Source organism: Phalaenopsis equestris, unplaced genomic scaffold (assembly GCF_001263595.1).
Source record: "Phalaenopsis equestris unplaced genomic scaffold, ASM126359v1 Scaffold000022, whole genome shotgun sequence".
In the NCBI taxonomy this organism is placed as follows: Eukaryota; Viridiplantae; Streptophyta; class Magnoliopsida; order Asparagales; family Orchidaceae; genus Phalaenopsis; species Phalaenopsis equestris.
In genome coordinates this window covers 1,427,951-1,446,332 of record NW_018164464.1, presented here as the reverse complement: position 1 = coordinate 1,446,332, position 18,382 = coordinate 1,427,951, and the positions used below count along the sequence as shown (strand labels likewise).

The window sequence follows — 18,382 nt, the reverse complement described above, 5'->3', positions numbered from 1 at the left end:
CATTCAAATCTTTCATATCACGTAAAAAATACCAACGTTTTAACTTTTAAAAGGTGAAATACAACTTTTCAGGCATAGTTAAGGTGTTAGGAATGTAAAAATTGAACTTTAAGGGTTAGACATGTAAATACGTTGAATTGGGTGGTATGTTTGAAATGTCCCTAGAAATAAATACTGTTTTTTAAAATTTAATTACTTATGCTGCATGGTAAATTATGACCAAGCAACATACTTTGATATAGTTTTTGATCAAATCAATCAACCATAAACTTATGTTTTGCCGCATTATTCTAAATTTTATGGTAATTTTTTTGGATTTAGATGATTCTACTTGCATAATGTCTCATTATGACAAATAGGGGTGTAAACGAGTCGAACACGAGCTAAGTTCGGCTCGTTTATATTTCGAGCTCAAAATGTGTGTTTGTGTTCGGCTCGTTTATGTTAATGATTGAGGCAAGATTTAAAACATCATTTGAATCTAAATTAATAATTTTTATTCTATTTTCTTCATTAATACTTTTAATTGATTATAAATCTTTGTAGCCTTGTAGTCAATTATTTTTTTTAAAAATACTACTTATCAAAGATATATATATATATATAATTGATTAGCAGTATTTCGACCCAAAACAAGTTGAACACGAATGAATAAATATTTGTTAGTGTTGTTCGTATTCGGCTCGTTAACTTAGCGACGAGCCTCGAACGAGCCGAACACGACCTGTTCGCGAACAACGAGAATATTTGGCAACCCTACAGTGAAGGACAAACCGACTTGAATTGTAGAACTTCAATCTCATGGCTTGTTTGGAATTAATTTTGTATATTGCTTATTGTTTTTGTTTTCTGTTTGTTTTTAGAAGCATGCTTGTTTAGTGTGTTTCTACACATGCGCGCGCGCGCACACATGTATATATATATATATATATATATATGAAAAGGGGATATAAATACCTAACATGAATCCTAGAATAGTAAAGACAAAAAAAAAAGAAATAACATAAAAGGAAGGATGGAACACTTGTATCTCCAATTAAGGAAAGTGTAAATATCAAATTTTGGGTGGTACATATGTAGATACAAAAGAATTGTGTGGCTTGTTTGTAAATTTCATACTAATTTCTTCCATTTTCTTTTAGAATTTATTGAGTTAATTTGTCTGGATTTCCATTTCCTGTTATGAAGATGGTTTAGGAGACAATGAACTGTGTATATTGATGAAATTTACATACACACCACTCAATTATTTTGTATTTACATATCTAACACCTGAACTTTGATTTCTTACGTTTATAAGATCTTCATACCACTTCCAAAATACTGCTATTACTAATTTTTTATATTTTCATGCATAGATAAAATGTTATAAATCCAAAAAATTGAACTTTGGATGTTATTTATGTAAACATACAAAAATTATGTAATGTATGTAAAATCTTCTCGGAATAGTTTATGTTGAAAGCTAGTCGTCGGTGCGTTGTTTTCAGGATTACAACGGAAGGCTTTTGTCTGTTAACAAAGCGACTCCTAGAGGCTCCGTCCCCGAAAGATCGCCATCTCGAGAGTTCGAGCCTTCTTCTGTGAGGATATATGTTGGAAACCTACCGTGGCAGGTCGACGATGCTCGGCTCGAGGAAGTATTTAGTAATCACGGCAAAGTTGTAAATGCTCGGGTTGTTTACGACCGAGAGACCGGCCGTTCACGAGGTTTTGGTTTTGTCACAATGGCTTCGAGGAGCGATCACGAAGATGCAATTGAGGCTCTTGATGGACAGGTGAGTCATGGTATCTCTAGCTCAATGGGGCATTTATATATTACCACTCAATTCCTATGTATTTACATATCTAACACCTAAACTTTGCTTTTTTATATTAACATCACCCAAATCTTTCATATCACACAAAAAATCTTTCATATCAGTCTGATTTGGGTGGTATAAATGTAAAAAATTAAAATTTACGTGTTAGATATGTATCTACACAAGAATTGGCCTGAATGTATATAAATGCTGCTTATTTGTTTGGTAGCTTGCTATTATCTCTAGTTTAATGGGGCATTTACATATTACCACTCATTTCCTATGTATTTACATATCTAACACCTAAACTTTGCTATTTTATACTATCATCACCCAAATCTTTCATATCACAGTCTGATTTGGGTGGTATAAATGTAAAAACTTAAAATTTACGTGTTAGATATGTACATACACAAGAATTGGCCTGAATGTATGTATTATATAAATGCTGCTTATTTGTTTGGTAGCTTGCTAATATTCACTTCAATTTGTTTGGTAACTTGCTAATATTTGCTTTCGTGTCGAATCAGACTGTGGATGGTCGCGCAATCAGAGTGAACGTTGCTGAGGAGAGACCTCGAAGGGGTTCGTTTTAATCGAGTCGAACCGAGCATATTTTTCGTTAAGTCGGGTTAGTTGGATGGACGCCATTTGAGCATTGTGCTGTGGCTCATTTAGTTTTGTAGCTTATGTTGTTGTATTAACCATTTTCTTTTTTCATACATTTGCTTTGTTCCTTCAAGAATAGGATTTTGATTGCATTTAAAGTTTTGTTTTTTATTTTTTGCCAATTTATGAAGTATTTTGCATGTCTTTTGAAGTTTTGATTTTGTCTAAACAATGTTGGTTTTGGTTAGATGTTGTTTGATTTTGATTTTAGAAACATGATTATAAAATTTTAGCTTTTTAAATAGATTGCAGATTAAAATTTTGGAGTATTTACATATATACCATCCAATTCTTATGTATTTACGCATCTAATGCATTTTTTACATGCATGCTGCCTTATCGGTACAATAAAGCCTGTATTTCACTTTTTTAAAGTTAAAATGATGATATTTTTGATTTGATACGGAAGATTTCGGTGTAAAAAGTAAAGCTTAGTGTTAGATATGCAAATACATGGGAATAAGGTAGTATGTGTGTAAATGTCCCTGAAATTTTGCTGATGTTAACTTAAATTTTAGTGATTACTTGATTAATTAATTGAGTTCAAGCTCAATTTTAAGTTTAATTTCATGAGTTTTGAGTTAATTCATTTATCATGAAATAGAGAAGTTGATTTTGATTCAAGGCGTTGGAATAGTAAAATAATTTAACAAGTGACTATATTTTTTATGATTATATATATATTAAATGGAATATTTTATCTTTTTTAAATAATAATTCTCGTTTGGTTTGTTTCCATGATTTTTGAGACCCAAGGTTATTGAAAAATATTACATAAGTACTACGCACGTAGAAGTAATTTGCGTAGTCAATGAAATCACTCCACGACACCCTGTGCGACAGGAAAAAAAAAACGACGCAGTAACACGGGGTAATATTCCCCCATGTGTTATTTCTGTGTTATTGTGTGTTATTCATGTGTTATTTATGTGTTATTGTGTTATTATAACACCAATAATATTTTCAGGACACAATAACACATGAATAACACATAATAACACCTGAAAAACATGGGGAATATTCTCGACAGAGAAAAAAGCGGCGCAGTAACACGAGGGAAATATTCTCCTCTGTGTTATTCATGTGTTATTGATGTATTATTGTGTTATTATAACACCAAGAATACTCTCATGACATAATAACACATGAATAAAACACAATAACACGTAATAACACGTGGGGGGGGGGGGGAGATGTTCCCCAGTTCTCCGTGTTACTGCGCCGTTTTTTTTCTCTGTCACGCAGGGTATCGTGGCGTGATTTCATTGACTACACGTTACTCCACATGCATATTATTGATGTAATATTTTTTCAAGGTTATTACAGCTTGGACTAACCTTGATTTAACCTTAGAGGCTCTATTACGACGCTCATGAATGGATTGAGCCTTTACATGATCTAAACCTAGCTTAAACCTAGGTTGAATTATGGTTAACCCACTCAACCCATTAGTTAAGCTTTAGCTTAATTGGCCTAAACCCAAATCAAACTAGCTCATGTAATTGATCTCTAGATGGCCTAGCTAACCCTAGATATCTTTATAAATCCCTAAAACCTTTGAACTTAGCCATTTTGATGGCTAAATTAAGATAGATATTAAGTGAACTTAATTAGGCTTAGTGAGCTAATTAACCCTAATTACTAGATTATAGAAACCCATAGAAGGCTAGTGGGCCACCTGTTAACCCCAGAAGCCTAGTGAGCTAATTAACCCTAATTAGTGATTGATGCATAATAAAACAAAAGTAAGGCTTATGGAACCCAAGCATCAACCAAAATTCACGAAGATCACTGCATGGGATGCTCTCAGGCTTTATAAGAGGATATTAATGATAGATGCCTTACTTTTATATTTTAATTTATTTGATTAAATACAAATTAAAACCTAACTAATAACCAAAAATGTAAAATTTTTAAGGTTTTCAAAACCAAAAATCGAAATGAATTTTTGAAAACTAAATCTATTAATTTCTATTCTATTTTCGATTTTGACCAAATAATACACGCCTCCACTAATATAAACCCATCCCACCTAATTCGCTTGACCAAGACTAGCCCAACCCTAGACTAGCCACCCCCTCAGTCTAAATCAACCCTAGACCCTCCCTCCTAATAGCTTAATAATTAAGAGACCAATTTGTTCAAGCCAACAACCACACTAATCTTATCATTCACACCCCTCATTTTCTCACTACTCACTTAAACAACCTCCTATCACTTCAAAGTTTCTAAAGACCCATGACCACCATTACCAAGCAATCCCAAAGCAAAGCTAGTCCTTAACAGCATCCCTCATCCCTCATCCCTCAAGCAAAGACAGTTCCTTCCCCACTTTCCTCTTCATATATTCCCATTGTTTCCTCCTTCCACTTCCTATATATTCGCCGGCCAACCGACCTCCCTCCTCCATCACCGCCGGCAGACCTCGCCGGAATTGAGGAAGATGGCGGCGATGACGCCATCAGCAGCCGCAAGTGCGGCCCAAAAGCTCCATGCTATAAAGGGAGGACGCCATCTCTTTTCTTCTTCTGATGACAGCATTATAATGAAGCAAATTCAGCAGACTCATTCGCCGGAGGGGAGAGATTTTGATGTGCGGGCTGTTCTCTATGTGGTGGAGCAAGTCTTGCTGAGAGCCAATCCGGCATTCGTTCTGGCATGTTTGATTGAATTTTTTCTTTTAAATATAGGAAGATTAATGTATTTACATGTCTAACATGTAAAATTTACCTTTTTATATCAACACCATCCAATTAACTGGGAATTTACATACATACCGCCCGACACTTATGTATTTACAGATCAAACACTTGATCTTTCATATTTATATGCATAATACTAATTATATTTTACAGCACATTAAAAATATCACTAATCTTAATATTTTTTTATGGGATATGAAAATTTTGGGTGGTAAAATATAAAAAGTAAAGTTTATATGTTAGATATGTAAATCAATACAAGTCGGGTGGTTTGTATGTAATTGCTCTGTAAACATGAAAATATATTGATTCTATCCATTTATTCGAAGTGGTATTTACATATATACCACCCAAATTTTATGTATTTACATATGTAGCACGTAAAGTTTCATATAAATATGAAACTTTAGGTGTTAGATATGTAAATACATAAGAATAGTGTGATGAGTATATAAATTTCCCATTTTTAAAATTAGTCTTCTGTACAGACAGCAGCCACCCCCAAAAATCTACTAGAACCAGCTCAAGAGGCCGCACAACATGCTGGACTCATTTTAACGCTGGAAGCCATTGCTTACACGGTTCACAGGATATCCTATGAGGTTATTCATTTACTTACACAACATATACTTTTCATGTATTTGCATATCTAACCCCCATACTTTAATATTTACATACATAACACTCTAATCTTTAATATCAAATAGAAAATATCGCTATCAATTACTTTCTTAACACCCAAACTTTTATGTATTTGCCTAACATTATTCATCCTGAATCAGGTCACTTTCAAATGCTCAGGAGCTGTAGATGCCCATTCAACCACCATGGCTGTCTTCCACACTCTATCAACCTACACCTGGGATGCCAAAGCAGTGATGGCTCTGGCAGCCATGGCAGTCAACTACGGCGAGTTCTGGCTCACCACTCAGCTCCACTCAGTGAACCCACTCGCCAAATCTGTAGCTCTCCTGAAACAGATTCCGGACATCATCGAGCACACCGATGTTCTCAAGGCACGATTTGATGCCATTAACAACCTCATCAGGGTCATGCTTGATATCACGAAATCCATTGTTGAGTTCACCGAGTTACCGACGGATTACATCAGCTTAGACTCACCAGATATGATAACAGCCATGACTCATATCCCAACTGCGGTGTATTGGGTCGTTAGAGGCATCGTTGCTTGTATTTCGCAGACCGTTGGGCTCATCGGAATCGGTCACGAGTAAGCTCAAACATCCACATGTAGTGGTAGCAGTGTAAAAGAGTCGAGCATGAGTCAAGGGTCGCTTGAGCTTGGCTTGTTAGCTCATCGAGCTAAGCTCACAAGCCACTTATCGAGCTGAGCCTGAGTAGGCGCACGAGTTTGCTTAACTCAGTTACACTCCTATGTAGTGGTGTAAACTGGTTGAGCTTAAGCAAGCTCACATGTGGTTCGGCTCGACTTGTTAATTTATCGAGCTGAACACGAGCTATTCAAGAATATTAAGTTTGCTTCAAAGACTTATATAAGTTATCAAATCTATATGTGGCCATGGTTATTTACACATAAGTAAGTTATCAAATCTACATGTGGCCATGGTTATTTACACATAAGTATATCCTCTAGCATGCATATATACATATATTATAATGCACGTAAACATAATAAAACTAGTATGTAGTCAAACATGATTGAGTAAGATCTTGTTCATATTCAGCTCGTTAAATATAAGATCATAAGAAAATAAATCAATCTCAATTAGCGAGTTTAGCGTGATCAAATATAAACAATGAGCTTTTTTTGGCAGCCTTATCCACGTAAAACTTATCCAATTGAATATATACATATGTACACAAACACAAAAGTATATCTACGTATGTATGTATATGTATATTTTAAGGAAATTTACATACATACATAACAATAAATTATTTACATATCTTACACCAAAAGTACTTATAACATCTTAGCGTCATAAACCTATGCATGAAAATATATATATCACATTTAATAAGGTGATAATGTGGTATTTTTGATGTAATGTTAAAAATTTGAGTGGCATGCATGTAAATATGAATGTTTATGTGTTAGATAGATAAATACATGAGAATTGTATGGCATGTATGTAAATGCCCCGTTATCACTATTAAAAATGTAATAACGGTAGTATTTTTTATGTGATGTTAAAGATTTGAGTGGTATACATGTAAATATGAATGTTCATGTTAGACAAATAAATACATGAGAATTTTAAAGTATGTATGTACATGCTCCTGTATTTTAATGCAAATTTATAAACATAAGCAAGCTATTATCAAGCCGAACTCGATCGAACAAAACTTTGTTTGTATTCAACTCGTTAAATATACGATCTTGAAAAGAAAAGTGCCAATCAAACAAGAACGAATTTTTCATCCGCATTTTAAGAACATACCCCATTTGCTATCTTCCTTTCCTTCAGATACATCAGCTCAACAACAGAGGTATGGGAGCTCTCCACCATAGCTCACAAACTAGCTAACATCCATGACCACCTCTCCAAGCAACTTGAACTCTGCAACAAATACATTGGTTAGTCGATCAAAAAATTCATTCTTTCAATCGAATTTGGAAAATTTACATACCCAGCACACAATTCTTATGTAATTATATACCTCACACCTAAGCTTTCATATTTACATACATAACATTTTGATGTTTTACACCTATGCATGAAAATGTGTATCTCACTCGTAAAAAGTGATAATAATACTATTTTTGATATGACATTAAAGATTTGAGCACTACATGTGTAAATATGAAAGTTTAAGTGTGAAATATGTAAATCACTACATGTGTAAATATGAAAGTTTAAGTGTGAGATATGTAAATGTATTAGAATTGTGTGCTAGATTTTATCAAAAGCAACTGGATCATGCAGATGGAAAGAGGCATCATGAAGCCTATCAAACCCTAATTAGGCTCTTTGAAACCATCCACATTGACAACATGAAGATCCTAAGGGCTCTGATCTATTCCAAAGACGAACTCCCCCTCTTTGATTGCCTGACGAAGAAGAGGGTTGGAGTCGATGTTCTAAGAAGGAAGATAGTCATGCTTTTCATAAGCGACCTCGAAGTTAGCAATGAAGAGCTCTTCATTCTCATCCAGATATATCAGGACATCCACCATGGAAGGACTGAAAGGAATTACGAGGTCCTCTGGTTGCCGGTTACCGATAGATACCATCCATGGAGCGAGAACAGAGAAGAAGACTTCAAAAGGTTAGCATTCAATATGACGTGGTATATACTCCACCATCCCTCACTGCTTCAGCCTGCTGCCATTAAATACATGAGAGAGATCTGGCATTTCGATAAAAAACCAATTTTGGTTGTCTTGGATGCTCAGGGAAGGGTAGTTTGCCCTAATGCTCTTCACATGATTTGGATATGGGGAAGTTTAGCCTTTCCTTTTACTAGCAGTAGAGAAGAGGCGTTATGGAAGGAAGAAAGCTGGAGAGTTGAGTTCCTAATCGATGAGATTGATCAAACTATTCTTTCATGGATAGGGGAAGGGAAGCATATCTGTCTCTATGGAGGAGAAGACATAGATTGGATAAGGAAATTCACCAAGTTAATAAGAAAAGTGGCGCATGATGCTGGAGTTCCGCTTGAAATGGTGTATGTGGGGAAGAGCAGCCAGAAGGGGGTGAAGAAGGCGACAGAAGTCATCAAAAGGGAGGAGCTGAGCGGCCATTGGGAGGATCCAGCGATGGTCTGGTTCTTCTGGGCACGGCTCGAGAGCATGTGGCATTCAAAAATGCAGCATGGAGGAAATGTTGAGCAAGACCAAATCATGCAGGAGGTTATGCAGCTGCTCAGCTTTGGCGGAGGTGATGAAGGATGGGCAATAATCAGCCATGGCTCCTTTGGCATGGTGAAGTCCCATGGAAAGAAGCTCTACGAGTGTTTAATGGAGTTTGAGAGCTGGAAGGAGAGTGTGGAGGAAGAGGGGTTTGTGTCGGCGCTCACAAAGGCGCTGCTTCCGTATCAGACACACGAGCACTGCACGCGCCTGATTCTTCCCGGTGAGACGGGTGGAGTTCAGGAGAGGATTATTTGTGTGGAGTGTAAGCGTCCCATGGAGAAATATGTGCTGTATCGTTGCTGTAAGGACTGATACTGACAACTGTGATGCACTCTGTTTTTTCTTCCTTTTTGGGTTTTTGGGGAATGAAGAATTGTGGTTTGAGGCTTTGGTGTGATTTTATAGGAGAAGTTGGTCATTAGAAGATGATGTTGTTGCAGTGTGAGGTGAGTTAATGGTGTTTAATGGTGTTTTGTCTGCTTTGGTTTGATCTTTTGATGCTATGTTTTCCTGTTTTGAATTAAAGGAAGTAAATTCAACTATGTTATCTTCTTCCATGAGTCCATTTTTAAAATAAATTTTTACATAACAATCACCCAAAATATTGAATATAAACCCAAAACTTTAAATATAGCCTTCTAATCACCCAAAACTTTCACTCAAAAGTCTTCGCTAGTGGGTAAAGAAGGATGGTTGTAATGACAAAGTGATTAAATGTTATATTTAAAGTTTAAAATGTTATCTTCAATGGTTTGAGTGGTTGAGATGTAGAAACACCAATTTTAATATATATTTAATTTAATGTTGATTCATAGAAAGAATGTCAATAAAACAAAAACATAATGAAAATAAGTGCATTTAATTATAAGTGAATGTTTATCTTGAATCTCATTTCAAATTTTAGCTTTATATCAACATTTAAAATGAGATTTGTGATGCGTGTCTCTATGATAATAAATTAAATCAGCATATCAATGATTTATGTCATATTATAAAACTATTTCTAACTTCATCAATTCTTTTTTTTTTTTTTTTTGTGAGGCATACATCTCAATCCGCCATAGAGTTTATGCTTCAACTCATTGAAGCAAAATGTGATTTCCCGATTTTCTTTTTTTAATTTTGATTTATATTTCATTATTTACATTATCCAACACTCCATTAACTAAACAAATAGATCTCACAAATGCACGATATAAGAAGACAATTAATATGAGAGTTTTGCCACTAGATAAAAGTGGTTTAGTAGAATCAGACGCTCGTCAAACACTCTGAAAGAGATCTACTAGGATAATAATCAAACGATTGTCAGATATATATTTAACCTTTTATATTTACATACATTGCACTTTGGTGTCTTAAACCTACGCATGAAAATATGTATTTGAGTTTTTAAAAGTAATAATAATGCTATTTTTAAGGTGATAAAAAAATTTAAATGCTATGTACATGAATATGAAAGTTTAGGTGATATAGGTAAATACATTATACATGTGAATTATGTGCTATGTATGTGATGAGATTGATGCTCATTTCTCCAATATCTAGAATGTTCTATCTAATTTTAAGTAGAATATTTTAGAATATATGTATTAAATGAGAAAAACTTAAATTATGGAGGTCTACTTTGGAGTCTAAAGGCCTTAGTTTGAGTAGAACTAAAACTAAATGCATGGAATGTAATTTTAGTAATAGTAGCTCTAATAATAGAAATGTAACTTTGGGTGATCAAATTATTAAAAAGTGTGAACTTATTTCTCGGGTCTATTGTTTAATGTGATGGTGATATTGATGGGGATGTTAGTTGGTTGAAGTGGAAGAATGCTTCGAGCCTATTGTGTGATAGAAAAGTACCACTTAGACTGAAAGGAAAATTTTATAAGAGAATGGTGAGACCTGCAATGCTATATAGCACTAAATATTGGCCTTTAAAAGAGAGGCATAAAACTAAGTTAAGTGTTGCCGAGATGAGAATGATTAAGTGGATAAGTGGTTTTACACTTAGAGACAAAATGCAAAATGAATATAAAATGAATAGGGTTGGTGTAGCTCCAATGACGGACAAAATTAGAGAAAGTCATGTTAGATGGTTTGGTCACATTAAACGTTAGATGGTTTGGTCACATCACATTAAACGTCAACCATCTGGTGATCCGATTCGAAGAGTATATGTTTTAGATTCGACTTATGATAAGAAAGACAGAGGTAGACCTAGGATGATTTGGGCAAATTGTATAAAAAATGATATTAATCTATTAGAATTAAATGAAAATATGACACTAAATAGGACACAATGGAGAAAAAGAGTTTAGTAATAATTAGAAAGAATCTAAAGTATATTTGTCTAGAATGAAATGAAAAGAGTTTATAAGTTTCAAAATTTAGTCTCTCAAGCCTATAAATAGACATAACCATGATGGTGTCATATAAGCCAAAGACTATTCAACAAAGTTTAGTAATAAAAATCTCACTATTTTCTTCAAGGATGCACGTGTCACTGTAAATAGCAAACTTTTTAAAGTGAAATATGTTACATTGTTAATCCACTGATAATGCCATTAGGGTTCAGCAAGTTTTCAAGATTAAATCATCCGAAGAAGCATTACTCTATTAAAGCCCACTAAACCAAATTCACACTAAAATTGAAGTCGATCGATGGGAGAGAAGATCAAGTTTCGAAGAACTCGGAATCAAAATCACCATTTCACATGGAAAACTACTCAACCACTATTGATCTCACCGATTGAACTAACCAGATAAAAACCTTCAGAGAAAGCTCTTCTTCTACAGCGATCTCTTTCTTTACGGTCAAGATCTTGCCAGATTGACAAGCGGTGCAACCTTGATGACCGTGACAGAGACCTTGACGCTCGAGTACACTTCTGCGTCGCCTCGTTCCCGCGTTGGGCGACGCTTAAACTCGCTTTCACACGGCACAAGACCTCCCACACTGCGTCGTCGCGTGGCCCCTGCTTTCACACAACAAAACAAGTTTGCGGGCATTTACATACATACCACCGAATTTCTATTTATTTACATATATAACACTTAAATTTTAGTATTTATATTTATATCCCGAAATATTTCATAGCTAATGAAAATACAGTCATTTAAACTTAAAAAAAGTAAATACAACTTATGCATATAAGGCTGTCAAAAAAGCTCGTTGTTTGCGAACAACTCTTGTTCGGCTCATTAAGTAGCTCGTGTTCGGCTCGTTTGTTAAGTAAATGAGCCGAACATGAACAACTCCTTGTTGGTTCATGTTCGTATTATTTATATAATATTATATTATATATATTTATGTCTAAATTTAAATCATAACATCTCATGTGGCAACGTGGTAGTGCATTTTTTTATATATATTTGATCCAGATTTGAATCCCACACTTTACGTCTATGTTTCTCAGTTTAAGTTTAACGAGTCAATTTCGAGCCGAACATGAACACGAATATTTTAATCGAGCCGAACACGAACACACTGTTCACGAGCCGATTTCAAACACAAGCTATTTCGAACAAGCCGAAGACTAGCCAAACCTGAGCTCGTGTTTACAACCCTAACTTCAATAGTACTGAATGTAGCAATTGTTATTCAATTCCCATAGCTAATAATTGATGCATTTTTAGGATGCTTGCCGAGACAAAAAGGCACACACAGGTATTAATCCAAGTGAGAGCATTATGAGGGACAAAAAAATAATTTTTTTTAAAAAATATTTTAATATTATATATCTTTCAGTTTAAAACTATCATCCTCAATAGCCTCTCATCGAGAAAATTATTACATGAGATTGGTCGACAAATATCTGGGTATAACCACACCTCATATGGTGGATCATTCAAACCGTCGTCCAGACATAAGATCATCGAGCGGTTATTGTAACGAGAAAATATTACGTCCGGCCTTGGCATGATCGGGGCCACCTCTGCATGTATGGGAGGTGTCGCCACATGCTCAATAATTTCCCCCAAGCCACACTCATTAGCTGATAATATCTCATCTCAATGTGTGTCCCACCACTGAACACACGTTTCCACACAGTTCATTCCTCCTAGTATTTCTATACTCATTCCTCCTAGTATTTCTATACTCTTGAATTCCATTCCTTCCATCCAGAAACTGAGATGGTCGGCGCCACCGTGACCGCCAGCGTAGCCGCCGTTCTTCCTCTCATCTTCTTTCTCCTCACTCTCCCCATCCTTGCTTCCGACGCCGGAAACCTCCGTCACCTCCTCTTCTCTGCCGGTCTTCCCCGCCCCCATGCCGCCTTGTCCTCCGCCACCGATCCCTGCCTCATCTCCGGCATCTCCTGCGAGCTCATGGGCTCATCCTTCCGCGCAACACGCATCTCTCTCCCCTCTCTCCGCCTCGCCGGCTCCATCTCCACCCACGTCGGACTCCTCTCCGACCTCCGTGAGCTCTCTCTCCCTAACAACCGCATCTCCGGACCCCTCCCCGTCGAGCTCTCCCTCTGCACCAATCTCGAGATCCTCAACCTCCGCAACAACCGCATCTCCGGCGAAATTCCCCTCGATTTCTCATCCCTCTCCTCTCTCCGATCCCTCGACCTCTCTTCCAACCGCCTCTATGGCGACCTTCGATTCCTCGTCTATTTCCCCAAACTCGAAAACCTATCCCTAGCGCGCAATTTGTTCTCCGGTGAAATACCTCATTCCCTCTCCTCGTTCCCCAATCTCCTCACCGTCGACCTCTCCGGTAACCCATATCTCAGCGGAAACCACCCTCTTACTCCCCACCGCCGCAGCCTCCTTCCCTCAAACATCCTCGCACCAGCTCCCTCCCCATACCATAATTCCATCGCATCGGCCCCTGGAATCAGTCCAATCTCCTCTCCCATCCCCGCCAACGACCACCATCGCGGACACAAACACAAGATCCTGACCTGGATACTCGGATTCTTCATAGGCTCCATCTCCGGCATCCTCGGCGGTCTCGTCGTCTCCATGATCTACCATCTAATCCTCAACTACATCCGCGGCCGTCGCCGTAAGAGCGGCACTGAAATCTTCAGCCCTATCATAAAAAACAAAGAGGACATCTCCTTCCTCGAAAAAGAAACCGGATTAACCGACCTCCAAATCATCGGCCGCGGCGGCAGCGGTGAAGTCTACCTCAAAGAACTCCCCACCACCAACGGCGTCAAGAAAATCGCCATTAAAAGAATCCGCAAAGCCGCCGTTGAAAACGGCCCCGAGACCCTATCCGAAGAAGAAAGCCGTCTCCTCGACAAATGGATGCGACAAATCCGATCAGAAATCAGAACCGTCGGCCGAATCCGCCATCGCAATCTCCTCCCTCTCTTAGCCCATGTCTCCCGTCCAGATTGCCATTACCTCATCTACGAATACATGACAAACGGCAGCCTACACAACGCCCTCCGCGACGCCGCAAATGGCCTGCGAGATCTTAGCTGGTCCGTCAGACACCGCATCGCCATGGGAATCGCCGCCGGGCTCGAACACCTCCACCACCACCATAAACCCCATATCTTCCACCGCGATCTAAAGCCCGCTAACGTCCTGCTCGACGAGAACATGGAGGCGATAATATCCGACTTCGGGTTCGCCAAGGAAGTTCCGGAAAACAACACGCATATAACAATGTCGAACATCGCCGGCACGGTGGGGTACATCGCGCCGGAGTATTACCAGACAATGAAGTATACTTCGAAGTGCGATATCTATAGCTTTGGGGTGATTCTAGCGGTAATGGTGATTGGGAAACTTCCGTCGGATGAGTTCTTTGTGGAGAGAGAGGAGCTCGGATTGGTTAAGTGGATGAGGAATCAGGTGAGGATGGGGAACACGGCGGCGTGCTTCGACGAACAGATCGCCGGAAGGGGAGACGATGAGAAGCTGGAGTTAGCCCTGAGAGTGGCGTGTTTTTGTACGGCGAATGATCCGAAGGAGAGGCCGAGTAGTAAGGATGTTAGGGCTATGTTGGCTCAAATCAGTCTTGGCTGAAGTTGTAAATGAGTCTAGTCGAGTCCGACTCGAGCCATCTCTAGTTCAAGTTTATGCTTGATTAGCTTAATTTAGTTCAACCTGGAACTTAATTCTATCATGTATAGCTTATTATTAAAGATAAATAATAGTTTTTAAGTTAAATAAGAGTTGTAATGAAATGATCGATTTAACTTAATTCTATCAAGTATAGCTTATTATTAAAGATAAATAATAGTTAAGTTAAATAAGAGTTGTAATGAAATGATCGATTGTACACAATTTTTATGTATTCACATATCTCGCACATAAATTTTCACATTGATCATAGTTGATGATTACAATATCCCCACTTATGTACACATATCTCGCACATAAATTTTCATATTTATATACTATAATGTATACAAAAAATCAATATTTGGGGTCAAATTTTATGTTTAGCAGGTCTCTTGAATGTGTTAAGCCTATCTACTTAGAAGATACAATCATAACATTTGTAATGCTGACATTACTAAAAATGTACCGTATCTGTATCTGACGTGTATTGAACACTTACATGGTTACACCCGACACTTTTGTAGGATACGTTAAATTAATTAATTAAGATGTATTCGTAGGATATTTTAAATTTTAGTAGAAAACTTGGAGGGATTTCTAAAGCTTTTTTTTTTTTTGAGAATGAATTTTCATAATAGATGCTAAATTTGTAAAGTAAAATTTTATCTTAAAACAATAGTAGTTAGCGACATAGGTCTTAGTTGGTGGGTGCGGTGCAATGACCATAGAGGTCGTAATTAGAAGTTGCAATAATAGTAGTTGATCACATTGATCATAGTTGATGATTACAATATCCCCAATTGACCACATATGTCATAATTGGTGACTGTAATATTATCAATTGGTTACATAGGCAATAGCTGAAAGCTAACAGTAGTTGTTAGTTACTGCAATATCGTTAGATGGCCACATAAGCCGTAGATTGTGACTATAATATCATCAGTTAACCACATAGACCATAGTTGATGACTATAATATCGTCAGTTGGTCACATAGACAATTTTTAGAAGTTATAATAGTAGAAATTGATAACATATGTCGTAGTTGGTGACTGTAAAATTATCATTTGGCTACATTGGTTATGTTTGGTGACTACAATATTGTCAGTTAGTCATATAGGATGTAGTTAGTGATTGCAATATCATCTGTTGATCATAGATGTTATAGTTGAAAGTTGTTGCAGTAGTAATTAGCCACATATGTCGTATTTGGAGACTCATATTGTTAGCGGTCCACATATACCATAATTGTTAACTATAATATCATTAGTTGGCCACATAGGGTGTATTTGGTGACTACAATAACATTAGTTGGCTATAAAGACTGTAGTTAGAAGTTGTAATATTAATAGTTGATGACATATGCTTTAGTTAGTGATTGTACTATCATCAGTCAGTCATATAAATTGTAGTTGATGACCACAATATCATTAGTTGGACATAAGGGTCGTAGTTGGAAGTTCTAAAAATAAAAGTTGATCATATAGGTCATAGTTTGTGACTATAATATTGTTAGTTTGTCACATAGGTCATAGTTGGTAGCTACAATATCGTCAATTAGCCACATAAACTACAATTAGTGATTGCAATAGCATTAGTAAATCATAGAGGTCGTATTTAGAAGCTATAATAGTAGTAGTTGACCACATATGCCTCAGTTAATGTCTGCAATATATTTAGTTGCCCATAAGTTGCAGCTAGTGATTGCAAAAGTGTCAATTGGCAACACAAGTCATAGTTGGAACTTATAATAGTATTAGTTGGTCACGTAGGTTAGAGTTTGAATGCAATGGTTGCAAGCCCGACAAGAGTTCGGCAACTGCAGATGCTGAAAGTTATTATCAGGCCTTGAATGTAATTGTTATACGTTACATCTGTATTTGGGCTACAAAATTTGCAGTCAGAGATCGATAGTGGCAAGAGATTAGGGGCGGAAAGCAGAGACTGTCGACGATGATTGATAGTGACTGACGGGCAAGGTTTGATGGTGGTTGGCGACTACGAAGAGGGAAAGTTATCTACAAGTCTTAAATCCAAAACATGCTCTGTAATTCCTCTTCTAATCCTCGTTCTTTTCCTTTAAGTGAAGAGATGATACTCCATTATGGTTTTGTAGATAAGTTAACATCAAAGATATTTTTTATCCCACTTAGTGTATTGGGTGTTATATGACAAAGGATTTAAGTTAAATATTTATGTAACCAAGCTAATGAATTATAATGAAGTTACTTGGTTGAGATCCAAGGTATAAGATTCAGTATAACATATTCCTGCCATCTTTTTGGGTATATTTATAAATTTACATAATAACATGAGTATGGCAACAATTTTTGAATTATAATGCATGCCTTTAATAAAACTATTTATTGTGGAAGCATAGATATTCATTATTATTTACATGCATGTCACGTGTTATAAATTTATATATATAACGCTTAAAATTATATATTTACATTACATAAAAATATCATTATTATTATTTAAAAAAAATGAAAAATGAACGACGACATTTTCATACATGAATTTGTGCCACCAGGCTAATTTTAGATGTTGGGGATGTAAATATATAGAAATTGTGTGGTATTTGTGTAAATTCTCTCAAGTTTTATTTGAGGAATTTATTATTGAATTCTTTTAGGGCGGAGAATCTTGTATTATTCGTGATTTCATGCAACCCAGGAAAAGTCTATATTTAAGAGGAAAGCTCATGTTCCTTATTTTTCCTCTTTTAATCTCTAGGGAAGGGCAGAATGGTCTGGAGAAAAGATTTTTGGTTCGAGGGAGATGGCCCATATCTGGTTGATCAATCCCTCGGGGTCTCTAAATATTGATCTTGCCCCCTAAATAAAATGAAAGAATCGGTATTTAGAGCGGATATCAATTCCTCATATGTGTCAATTCGACCCAGCTGAGATTCAAACCCAGGGCAAAGGGTAATTACGCTGAAACTGCCTTCCAACAGACAGGTCACGGCCAACTTGATTTTCGGATATGAGCTTTCGGAACCCATAATGGCTATTGTTCAGTGTGTTATTCATACACATGAAAAAAAAAGCCTATTTTAAGGGTCTGTTTGAGACATCTGTAGCTTATTGTATAACCCGCTGATAACCTGATTAAAAATAATCTGCTGATAAGCTAGGTGCAGTGGCTATTACAAATTTTTATTTTTTTGATTTTTCCTCTTAATCTCTGGGGAAGGGCAGAATGGTCCGGAGAAAAATTTTTGGTTCGAGGGAGATAGCCCATATCTGGTTGATCAATCACTCGGGGTCTGTAAATATCGATCTTGTCCCCTAAATAAAATGAAAGAATCGGTATTTAGAGCGGATATCAATTCCTCAT

General features: G+C 36.7%; 4 protein-coding genes across 5 annotated transcripts in view; 2 read left to right on the top strand and 2 right to left on the bottom strand.

Moving 5' to 3' along the window:
* The window catches only part of LOC110018445 (probable ribosome-binding factor A, chloroplastic), an 84,323-nt gene that overhangs the window by 11,867 nt on the left and 54,074 nt on the right, over positions 1-18,382 (bottom strand). The window lies entirely within an intron of this gene.
* On the top strand, positions 4,490-9,531 carry LOC110018440 (protein SIEVE ELEMENT OCCLUSION B-like). The gene is made up of 5 exons (XM_020715757.1): positions 4,490-5,127; positions 5,662-5,775; positions 5,956-6,404; positions 7,624-7,733; positions 8,083-9,531. Exons 1-5 carry the CDS (start codon positions 4,915-4,917, stop codon positions 9,321-9,323), a joined length of 2,127 nt encoding a protein of 708 aa, XP_020571416.1. The 5' UTR covers positions 4,490-4,914; the 3' UTR covers positions 9,324-9,531.
* Positions 7,442-12,949, bottom strand: LOC110018444. 2 transcript variants are annotated; one of them, XM_020715761.1, is made up of 3 exons: positions 12,837-12,949; positions 11,752-11,980; positions 7,442-7,716 (listed from the first exon to the last, which is right to left on the bottom strand). In XM_020715761.1, exons 1-3 carry the CDS (start codon positions 12,924-12,926, stop codon positions 7,676-7,678), a joined length of 360 nt encoding a protein of 119 aa, XP_020571420.1. In that variant the 5' UTR covers positions 12,927-12,949; the 3' UTR covers positions 7,442-7,675. The 2 variants fall into 2 exon arrangements, with proteins under 2 accessions (XP_020571420.1, XP_020571421.1); XM_020715762.1 differs by having other exon boundaries at positions 11,765-11,980.
* On the top strand, positions 13,111-15,101 carry LOC110018441 (leucine-rich repeat receptor-like serine/threonine/tyrosine-protein kinase SOBIR1). Its single transcript, XM_020715758.1, has one exon. The coding sequence runs from the start codon at positions 13,140-13,142 to the stop codon at positions 14,997-14,999; it is 1,860 nt and encodes a 619-aa protein (XP_020571417.1). The 5' UTR covers positions 13,111-13,139; the 3' UTR covers positions 15,000-15,101.

Excerpts from the sequence above, each read along its gene's own strand:
- LOC110018440 (XM_020715757.1), top strand. The coding sequence starts at position 4,915 with ATGGCGGCGATGACGCCATCAGCAGCCGCAAGTGCGGCCCAAAAGCTC. Across the intron at positions 5,776-5,955 it reads TTCACAGGATATCCTATGAG|GTCACTTTCAAATGCTCAGG; the intron begins GTTATTCATTTA and ends ATCCTGAATCAG. Across the intron at positions 6,405-7,623 it reads CTCATCGGAATCGGTCACGA|ATACATCAGCTCAACAACAG; the intron begins GTAAGCTCAAAC and ends CCTTTCCTTCAG.
- LOC110018444 (XM_020715761.1), bottom strand. The coding sequence starts at position 12,926 with ATGCCAAGGCCGGACGTAATATTTTCTCGTTACAATAACCGCTCGATG. Across the intron at positions 11,981-12,836 it reads TGAATGATCCACCATATGAG|GGGCCACGCGACGACGCAGT; the intron begins GTGTGGTTATAC and ends GTGTGAAAGCAG. Across the intron at positions 7,717-11,751 it reads TTATCTGGTTAGTTCAATCG|AGTTCAAGTTGCTTGGAGAG; the intron begins GTGAGATCAATA and ends TATTTGTTGCAG.
- LOC110018441 (XM_020715758.1), top strand. The coding sequence starts at position 13,140 with ATGGTCGGCGCCACCGTGACCGCCAGCGTAGCCGCCGTTCTTCCTCTC.